Raw genomic sequence first — 10,687 nt, 5'->3', positions numbered from 1 at the left:
CCCTGAACACCCGAACGCCTCGCGGAGGGAAACCTCCCCTGAACACCCGAACGCCTCGCGGAGGGAAACCTCCCCTGAACACGCTGCACCTGAACGCCTCATGGTGTGTTTTCATCATGCAGGATTTCATTTGTTTCTAAGGGATGAATTCACTCATGATGGTTAAACATCAGGAGCTGCTGAGTCACGACTAAAACGGCGAATCATTAGTTGCCGTGGAGATCGTCTCCGCTGAGGGGGTGAGGCCCACAGCATCACTCCTTCCAGCAGACAGGGGAAACTTTGCCAGGAGTCAGAACCTTAAACAGAACCTTGTTGAACAGAACCAGAGTCAGAACCCAGAACCGGCTGCAGAGGTTCTGAACCCGATTCAGATAAACTCCAGAATATTCCAGGAATCCAACATTTGGGATTAAAAGAAGCATCTGACAGATTTCTGTCAATGAACACACACACACACACACACACACACACACACACACACACACACACACCAGAAACCAACTGCTCTCTGTTTGGAATATCATCACATCCGCCTCTTTGTTCACATTAATCCCGATAATCTGCTGGGTTTGGCCACACACACACACACACACTCAGTAATCTGGTTACACAATCACCCAGGGCAACACCCCGTTACCACGGTAACCCAGCTCCTACCCAGCATGGTGGCGCCCTCTGGCGGGAACTCTGGGAACTGTCCCTCTGAGGGGACGCTGACGGTGCGGCGGAGGCTCCGGGCCCTGGAGGGGTCGGCTGGGGCGTCCTGGGGGTCCGCGGCCTGCGGAGGGGTCAGAGGTCAGAAGGCGGCGGTGGGGGGGACAGGAAAGTGAAAGGTCAGAGCGGGGCGGACCTCCTCGTCCTTGTTGAGCAGGATGAGCTGGCTGTCCGTCAGGATGCAGAACCTTCGCTCCCAGGCGGCGCCGTCCAAGTACGGGCTCTGACCGCACGAGAAACGGTGGGCCGGCGGGCCCTTCACGTCTGGAGAGGAGGAGGAGAGGAGGGGGACAGGAGGAGAGGAGGAGGAGAGAAGAGGAGAGGAGGGGAGGAAACACAGAAACTCATAAATGTTTGCTGATGATTTTTTCTGATCCTCACAGGAGAAACTAATTAAATCTGATGTTTCTGGTTTAAAGTTCATCAATTGTCTCTTAATATTCAAAATAATTTCGTGATTTTCAGCACAAAAAATAAATATTTAATAAATATGCTAAATTAAAATTAGCCAAATGTGTAGGAGTTATTATAGATGAGAAATAAAGCAGAAACTTTGTGTTCAGTTTATTTTATTAACTATTCTGTTCGTTCAATTTCATCTAAAATATCAGAATTAAAATAAAATGATTGATCACTTTTACATAAAAACGACGTTTGTTCCGTTTTTCCTCTGATCGGCTCATTAAAGTCGTTGATGTCAGTTTTTAGTTTTTGGAGCCTTAAAGGAGAAACGCGGCGCAGAAAGATCCAAACCATGTAATCCACTAGATCCATTTTACTGTAGCAGTGGGTCCAGAACGGATCCGACTGGTTCTGATGGCAGATCAGCGACTCTCTGCTGTTTCTACAAACGGAACATGACAAACGACAAAATGTCAAAGTCTGACTTGTTTTTATTAACATGCGACGATCCAGAGTCATCGCTTCAGGAACCGGGTTTCTGTCCGACATCCGAGCCCAAACTGCTGCAGGTTTCACTCCACATGTTCTGCTCATCTGGACCAGGCGGTTCTGACCTGGTTGGAGCAGCAGAGGAAGCTGCAGAGCTGCTGTTCCTCCAGCAGAGGGCGCCGTCGGTCCAAAAGGTGACGATGATCGGAGGCGACGTGTCACAGCCAGAGGTCAGAGGTCACAAAGTTAGAGCTGCAGGGAGACCAGACCGGAGGACGGGCAGGCTGGCCCGGTTCTGATGGCCCCGTTAGACTGGAACCACTCAGAACCAACCACTGCAGGTTCTGGTTATCAAACAGAACCAGACCGAACCAAACAGAACCAGACAGAACCAGACCGAACCAAACAGAACCAGACAGAACCAAACAGAACCAGACAGAACCAGACAGAACCAGACCGAACCAAACAGAACCAGACAGAACCAAACAGAACCAGACAGAACCAAACAGAACCAGACAGAACCAAACAGAACCAGACAGAACCAAACAGAACCAGACAGAACCAGACCGAACCAGACAGAACCAAACAGAACCATGACAGAACCAAACAGAACCAGACCGAACCAGACAGAACTCTAAGCAGGAAGGACCAACAGGAACCGATGGAAACTCGTTTAAATAAAATCGTTTAATTTCATGACAGTTACATAAAATAATTTAAACAGCAGGACATCAGGAACTGGTTCTGGACCAGGACCGGGCCGCAGCAGAACCCGGCAGCAGCTGGGTCTGCTGTCAGCTGGTTATTTCTGGCTGAGCAATAATTCATGCAGGAGTCGCACCTGCTGCAGCCGGCACCACCAGAACCCGCTCCGGTTCTGCCTCCTGGGACTCCGGCCCGGTCCGGTCCGGCAGCAGAGACACGAGGAACAAAGACAGGAAGGAGGACAGGACGGCATCCTGCTGCTGAGACGGTCCGATTCATCTGAACCGGGTCAGATTCTGGCCGGACCCATTCATCAGAACCAAACACTGGCTATAGAACAATGCGGACCTGCCGGTGGTTCTGTAAGCTCTGCAGTTGGGTCAGAACCGCTGGGACATAAAACCTGCCGGTTAAACCGCGGCCTTCCTCGGTCCGGAGGGAAACCGGACCCGGCCGAGCCTCCAGAGGGAATGTTTGGACCGGGCCGCCTGTCCCCTCCAGGCATGTCTGCTATTCCTCTGAAGCCGCATGTCTGTTTGTGTTTACATGAAACTGGACCGGCACCAACTGGGATCAAGTTCTGGTTTCATTACCAGGGAGAACCAGAACCGGTCCAGACACCTGAGGCGGAGGAGGTTCTGCTGCCCCCTGCAGGACAAACTGAGGGAATAAAAACCCTTCACCTGCAGAGGGGAAGCAGCTGCTGCTGGATGTACCGGGTTCTGGTTCTGGTTCCGGTTCGATCCGCTCCAGGTGTTACCCAGCTCCCGGTAAACCTCCCAGCAGGATTCCCAGAGCGGACCGGGACCGGAGCGGAGGTCCCGAAGGGTTAACGGCCGCTGCACAGACGGGACAACAGAGAGGCTTTGTCTGCAGACCGGCACGTCGCCATGGCAACCTGTAAACACGGCAGCCCCCAGCCAATCAGGGCGCAGCTACATCACATCACCGCTTTATCAAGATGGGACCATTGAACTGGAGGAGGAACGACACACACACACACACACACACACACACACACACACACACACACACACACTGCAGTATGGAGCTGCTGCAGTTCTCTGATGAGTTTCAGAACCAGTCTGAACCTCTGACACCAGCTAACGGTGAGGTTCTACTGGACCCGGTCTGGTGGAGCCTGCAGGTTCTGCTGTCCACCATGAGCTCAGCCTGTTACACCCGAACATGACCCAATGCCTGCTGAAGGTCCACTGGGCCGGTTCTGAACGCACACACACACCTCTGAGACGGTTCCGATCCAGATCCAGATCCAGGTCCAGGTCCAGCCATCCTACCATTCAGTCTGTTTCCCTCTTTCAGCCGGTCGACCCGGTTCTACTGGAACCAGAACATCTGCTCCACCTCCAGCTGCTGTGGCTCTGAGTCAAACCAACCTGTTCCCCTCCTGGCCTGTGGGGGCGCTGCACCAAGAACCACAGAAGGAAACGACACAAAAACCTCTGAAGACACTGAGAGCAACTTCCTGTTTCACCAGATGGAAACAAGATGGAGGCGTCAGATGGAGGATTTCTCTTTAGTCTAAAGACCAGGAGCCATTTCTGCTGCTAGTGCTAGGCTAGCACGTTAGCTTTGGTTGTATTTACCCAGAATGCCCTGCTCTGTAGTCTACTTCCTGCTTTTGGAGCGGTCTCCAGTCTGTTTGAAGTTCTCTTCAACCGAACCCAGACTGAGGTCTGGAGGACCAGAGGTCAGAGGTCAGAGTTTGATGAGCGTTCACGCCTCACCACCCGGACCGGAGTTTATAGGCAAACGGACTGGAGTCGGGTTGAAGCAGACTGAACTCTCGTGGTGGGAATGAACCCGGTACCACGAGTCACCTGGTCCAGTTCAAGCTCGTCTACAGAACTCAGAGGTCGGGCAACCAGAACCCACCAGGAAGGTTCATCACCAAATGATGAGACCAGAACAGAACCTCTGCCTCTTCAACAGAACCAGGTAAACTCAAAGGTCTCTTCATGAATATTTCATGCAGAACAAATATCAGAACCTTTTCCAACGGGTCTCTGTGGAACCCGGCAGCGGTTCTGTTTAATATTTAAACCTGTGACTGCAGCCGGTCTGCAGACCCGGTTCTGCCCCTCGGCTGTCACTCACTGGATGGGTGGGGGCAGGGGGGCTTTCAGGGGTCAGAGGTGAACGGTGGCGTCACCTCGGATCAGGCTGACGGGGCAGCGGAGCAGAGAGAGCGCGACAAAGAGCCGAGGGCGGCGAAGCAGAACTGGAGGCCACAGAACGCTGGTTCTGATCCGTTCTGGGTCCAACAAGCTGAGTTCTACTGGACCTCAGACTGATCCGCAGTCTGAGCAGAGAGGAACAAAGCCGACAGCAGGAATCCCAACGTTCCCACCGGAGTCTGAAAGGTTAATGAGCCTCCCTTTGTTCTGCATGGGCTTTTATTCTGAAAGGATCATTTCCATACAAAAGGAGGAGTCACTCCTGGCTGGGATTCCCAAACACTGGAACAACATTACCAGCTCCTTACAACCAGAACCCAGAGTTCCCAGAACCCAGAGTTACCAGAACCCGGTTCTGCCGGACCCAGACTGCAACAGCGTCCCGTGGCGGGCCGGGTGGCTGCTCGGTCAGCTCTGTCTCCAGGTTTCTCATTAAAGCAGCAGCAGTTCGCTGACTCAGGCCTCTATTTGTGAGAAGTGAGAACTCTGTGGTTTTTATTACCCAGCATGCACTGCGGCAGCCTGGAGAAAACTCTCACTGAGCGTCTCTGTTCACATGTTTACTAGAAGCCGACCCTGTTTGACACCAAGACGCGTCTGACTTTTCCTGATCTGGATCAGAACCATCATCATGTTAATGAGTGAAAACAGGCCAGAGCCCAGGAACCAGCATGGACGGCGTCCAACCAGACCGGCGGCCATGACAGTCTGCCACAGACTCCCCACCTGATAACAACATCCCCAAAAGGCTCTGCATGCTCAGAACTTAGGCAATCTTCACCACATCGCAGGCAGCCTGCTGCATTTCCTGACACACCCATCACAACCTTCACCACTTCAGACCATTTATAATCAGCAACAGCAGCTCATGTGAAGGTACTTTGTACTGTGTATCAAAGACAGGAACAGTAACACAATCCTAACATCAGTGTAATAACATGCTAACATGTTATAACCCTGTATTTCCATCTTAATGGAAATACGGGGTAAGTCTAGTTCGTGTTAAGTCTAGCGAACTAGACTTAACACGTCTAGTTCTCTAGAAGAATAACAACAAACCAGAACCAGAACCAGAACCAGTCCTGAATAATCCAGAGAAAACAGCAAACACAGTTAGCACACTGACATAGTATGGAAACGTTAGCATACACAAAAGAAAACAACATGCTAATATTAGTGCACCAAAGTTACTATAAAATACTAAATACTGCTACTGCCAGCTAGCATCAGTGAGCTAATGCTGAAATGAGCACAAAGCGGCCAACTGCGCCGTGACAAACGTCCAAACAGCCTGAGTACCTTAACGTCTGTAGAGCTGGTCAAAACAACAGACAGCTGCTGGCCTAAACTCTGATATGCTTCATTTCGTCGATCCCACTGTGAAATGTAGGATGCTGTGCAGCTGAAAACTGGAAAGGATGCAAACCTTTTGATGAGCAGCGAAGACTGCGATGGACAGCAGCCGTCAACCATAAGGGCTGGGTGTATTTCTGGATTGCAGTGAATACTTTTCCCAATGTGAGAAGATTAATGTTCATAAACCTTATCGCTAAGTAAGATTAGTGAGATGCAATCAAATATTGCACCATGGAGAAGATGTGCATTTAATTAGTAACCCTGGAGAAAACGACCATTCAGCACCATGCACGAACAAAACTGGTAAACATATAAACTTTTGTACAATTTAAGAGAACGGCAAAAATTCAAGTAAAGTAAATGATTTGATCAAATCAACCAATGTTCTGAGAGAAAGGTAAGGGTCGGTTCCTAAGCTAGCTATTCAATCCACTTCCACAGACAAATCATCTCAACTAGAACAAACAGAAGCCACGGCTGCTACATTAGCAAAAACGAGTTTGGTAAACAATCACAGCTACTCCATTCATTACTCAAGTCCCTCACTTCCGACGTCAGTCATGGCGTCTCACATGATGAAGTGACATAGTAGCAAAAGGTCAATGCCAAAAACAACAGTTAGCTAACATTATCATGTAAATATGAACATGAAAAACTACCAAAAATTAACACAGTAGCTAATGTTAGCATTGATAGCATGCTAATCCAACTCTCTCTTAATAGAACAGTAAGCTTGCTAACATTAGCGTAATAATTTAAACATGAATCGATCCTGGATGACAGAGTTAGCTGCAGCTACTCACAATGGTTGGTCCAGGCTTCATCATCAGATAGACTGATGTGCTGAACTACGTTGAGTTTATAACCATGTGCTCAATGGTCAGTGATGAAACACACCAACTATAATGATGGATATATTTTTTTACATTTTCAGAATGTCAACTAAAGTCTGCAGGCTCCCTCCTGGCTATGGAAGCTCAAATGGATCCAACACATTTAAGAGCCTCCTGATTGCAGCCTGCAGTCTCTCACAGTAAACACAAACATCTCTGCTTCTTTCATGACTCATGCTAGGAGTTTAGGTTATCCAGAGCCTGTAGTTATGCTGCTACAGGCTCAGGCAAACCAACCACTTTTTCATAGAAACGCTGCCAACAGTCAAATGTTTAGCAGAGAAGACAGTAAGGCCCAAACAATCCCAGAATGCAATGCAGTGTGCCATTTCCCTGGTGAAAATATGAAAACAATGTTAACGTTAGCTGGAAAGGATAACACATGTAACATGCTACTATTACACGGCTAATATAGACATGAAAGAAAGTCCACACAGTAGGCTAATGTTAGCATAAAGAGCATCAAGAATAGCTAGCATGCTATCATTAGCATGAAAAGTTCCTCAAATACTAGAAATTGTTCTAGAAATACTAGAATGTAGAACTAATCCACCAGGAACCCAGAGAGCTGCAGACGTCCACTACAGAAAACCAGCAGGAAGTCTGCAGAACCAGTCTGCAGAACCAGGCAGTTTTCCATCCTACAGCTGGAACTGAAAACATCACCAGTCCAACTTCCTGTCTGCTGCAGTGTCCAAATAAAACTGTCCAGCTGCTCAGCAGGAGCCATGTTCGTCTGCTTCCTGTTGATGTCGTTTAGTGACGAGACATTTATGAGCAGCTTTTCTACAGGCCTTCGTTTTGGAGCTTCATGACTCCACAGTCAGAGCTAGCAGAAGCTGTAATGTGGGTTCTTTATGCCGGAACTGGACCGATCCGGACCTGCAGTGACAGAAGCTTGGATCATTTTGAGGTTGAAGTGACCGAATCTGTTCGTCTCCCTGCAGAGAACCGTCACATGAGGAGGACATGTGAAACCTGCGGCTCCAGCTCCACCGTTCTTCTCACATGACGGCATGTCAGAGCAAATCAATTAAACCTTCTTCCAAATCCTCCATCTAACCAACGTTCCTCCTGAAGGAAAATCATCCCTCAGACTGAAACTGCTGGGTTGACCACATCCTGGTTCTGAGGTCAGAGGTTAACCAGAGGAGGAGCAGAAGCTGGAAGTTTGAGGGCCAGTTTTGTGAAGCTCTTCAGCCTCTGATCTGCCTGAACTGGATGATTTACGCTGCGTTTGCAGCCTGCAGAGCGTGAAGGGCGAACAATGAGCTGATTTAAAGGGACGGTCTGTTCTGGCAGGTAAACACCACTGAGGTGTAGACAAACAGAGCTGCAGGAACACGTTCTGCCTCCAAACAGCCACAAAAACAAACCCATCTTCATGAACAGCTAAAGCAGCCAATGATGGTGAAGAACCTAACCTGCAACGTCCCACACTAACTGGTACCTGAACAGACCCAGAGACTTGCTGGGTGGGTCTCAGTAAGTTTATCCAACCTGAAAGAGGTGAAGCTATATGAAGGTTAAAGGTCTGGATGGATCCCAGTATCCTGGAGTTCCTGTGAATCAGAGGGGGTCTGGTACGTGCCACAGTGGCCCACTAGACAGGGACCACAGGACTCTGTGGAAGGATAACAGCCTCTGGTCTGCAAACACTTCAAGAATGATATGGAGGGAGAGGACCCCGGTGGGCTTACAGTCTCTGGGGCAACGGTTGGTTCATCTGCATCATTCACCCAGTGCTGGTTTCAAGGAAGACCTCAGAAACATTCGTCTGTCGTCAATCAAATCCGTCACACGTCGGTGTTCAACTTTGACATTAAAGACCAAAATGTGTTTATTCAAAGTTGGAAAAAATTAATGTTCCAAGAGGAAAAGTCAATGAGAAAGAAACTCAAACTACAGGAGTTAACGTCTTACCTCTATGTTTCTAATCTGGAAACATCCAATCATTAAGACAGAGTTGTTGAGTTTTTTCCTCTTTTATGTGAACTTAAAGGTTTTTGAACAATTAATGATGGTTTTGTTGTAGTTATTTCTGCTTCTGCCACATTTCTAGAATAGAATAGAAATATACTTCATTGTCCCACAAAGGTGGAATTTTGGTTCCCTACAGAAAAGTGACAGGCAGTCAAAGACATTGACTGATGGGAACAGTGATGGTTTTAGAGTCTATCAGCTGCTGGGAGGAAGGATCTGCTATACTGCTCCTTTGTGCACATAGGATGCAGAAGTCTGTCACCAGCTCTCTGAGTTTACAATAAAATCATTTCAAGGCAGAGCAGCAGGTTTTACAGAGACCAGATAAAATCACCAGTTTCATCTGCATACTGTGTGACATTCAATAGATTTAGAAGAAACTATCTTCTATTTTCTCTGTTTTAAGACGGAATAATGTAGAACATGGACAGATTGTGAAGGTCCCAACCTCTGCAACCCGGTTTGGTTCTATGAGCCGAGGATGTTTGTTTGGGTCTAACAAGGCGATCAGATAAACAGGAAGAGAGGAGAACCAATCAGCAGAGCTGGTGTTTCTCCTCTGATCTTTACACAAACAGCTAAAGGTGAAGCGGCTTCATTCTCCTACCGGACTCTGGTTCCGGCTCGTCTCTCAGAACCCGGCTGATCCGGCGGGACAGCGTACTGATGAAGCTGCTGACGGACGGCGCTCTGCGCTCAGCATCTGATCCGGCTTTTCTGAGCGGCGTTCTGTCCGAGCTGTCGGCGGCACCAGGTTCTGACATGGACCGGAAGAAGGGAATGATCCTGCGCAGAGATCCATGCTTGTCTGGATCCTGGTTCTGGTTCCGCCGTCGGGGCAGGGTGCTGGTTTTGAGCAGGCCGAACAGCTGAGGGCGCTCCAGGTTGTGGTCTTCAGATGTTCTCCACTGGTATCGGTCCAATGGCTGCTCGGAACCGGGCTCAGGCTCAAACGCCCTCCAGAGTTTCCTGTAGAGGTGCCAGTGGTACGGACCGGGCTGAACCGGGCCCTCGAGGCCCTCAGAGGGAGTTCCACTCCCACTCATGGTCCAGACCAGATGGGCTCAGTTCAAGGCGCAGCGACTCCGCCGGTTCTACAGCCGGGTTCTAGATGGGTCATAATTCAAACCCGACAGCAGGGTTCTGGTCCAAACTCGACGGCGCTGGGCCCTCAAGTCGTCGTCATGCTGCTGTTTCTCAACAGGCAGTGAACGAGCGAGCGAGCGTCTTCCTGGGAGGAAGTCAGTCAGAGGAAGAGCCAGCCTCAGCCAATCAGATGGCAGCAGACTGTAAACCAGCAGACTGTGGTTTCCTGTCTGAAGAAAAACTGGTTTATGGCTCCACACCCTGATCAGATCCGCTCTGAACCCAGTTCACTCCAGGGTCTAGTGTCTCCCTGGTTCTGGTCCACAGAGTCCGGAACCAATGAAGAGCAGGGCTTCCACAGGAAACCTCAACCCAGCGTGCTTTTACCTCAGCAGCGATGGTTTCGTCACACCACAATGTCTCCACTGATCTGCTGTGTGAGAGTGTGTGTGTGGGATTATTAATAAAACAGGAACCGAAAGCTGACACACATCTGAGAACCTTCTTTATTTACACACATGTATCGATCTCAGTCCCTCTGCTGCTTCTCCAGAAGTTTTTTCTTGAAATGAAACTGGATTTCGAAAGCACAGCGATTCCAGTTCAGCCATCTGTCTCCAGCAGACCTCCACCTGATACCTGAGGGTTGGCCGGAGAAGTCTTGGTGCAACGCGATCAAAGCCACTGGGTGGCCCCGAGGCGTTCCCAGGTGGCCCTGAGGCGTTCCCAGGTGGCCCTGAGGAGTTCCCAGGTGGCCCCGAGGAGTTCCCAGGTGGCCCCGAGGCGTTCCCAGGTGGCCCCGAGGAGTTCCCAGGTGGCCCCGAGGAGTTCCCAGGTGGCCCCGAGGCGTTCCCAGGT

At 49.6% G+C, this 10,687-nt stretch overlaps 1 protein-coding gene across 8 annotated transcripts in view; it reads right to left on the bottom strand.

The window, feature by feature from the left end:
- The window catches only part of rasal2 (RAS protein activator like 2), a 49,807-nt gene that overhangs the window by 27,483 nt on the left and 11,637 nt on the right, over positions 1–10,687 (bottom strand). For 4 of the 8 annotated variants that reach the window (XM_007578087.2, XM_016664074.1, XM_007578089.2 and 1 more), the window contains exons 1-3: positions 9,351–9,956; positions 854–981; positions 661–781 (exon numbers count right to left, since the gene is read on the bottom strand). In XM_007578087.2, coding sequence (XP_007578149.1) covers positions 661–781; positions 854–981; positions 9,351–9,789 — 688 coding nt within the window. In that variant the 5' untranslated portion in view covers positions 9,790–9,956. Of the gene's footprint in view, positions 1–660; positions 782–853; positions 982–9,350; positions 9,958–10,687 lie in introns of those variants that run through there. The other 4 variants (XM_016664073.1, XM_007578088.2, XM_007578091.2 and 1 more) reach the window with 4 other exon arrangements.

The sequence above is a fragment of the Poecilia formosa genome, unplaced genomic scaffold (assembly GCF_000485575.1).
Source record: "Poecilia formosa unplaced genomic scaffold, Poecilia_formosa-5.1.2 Scaffold466, whole genome shotgun sequence".
In the NCBI taxonomy this organism is placed as follows: domain Eukaryota; kingdom Metazoa; phylum Chordata; class Actinopteri; order Cyprinodontiformes; family Poeciliidae; genus Poecilia; species Poecilia formosa.
Note: the sequence above shows the minus strand (reverse complement) of the source record. Positions and strands in the feature narration are given on the sequence as shown.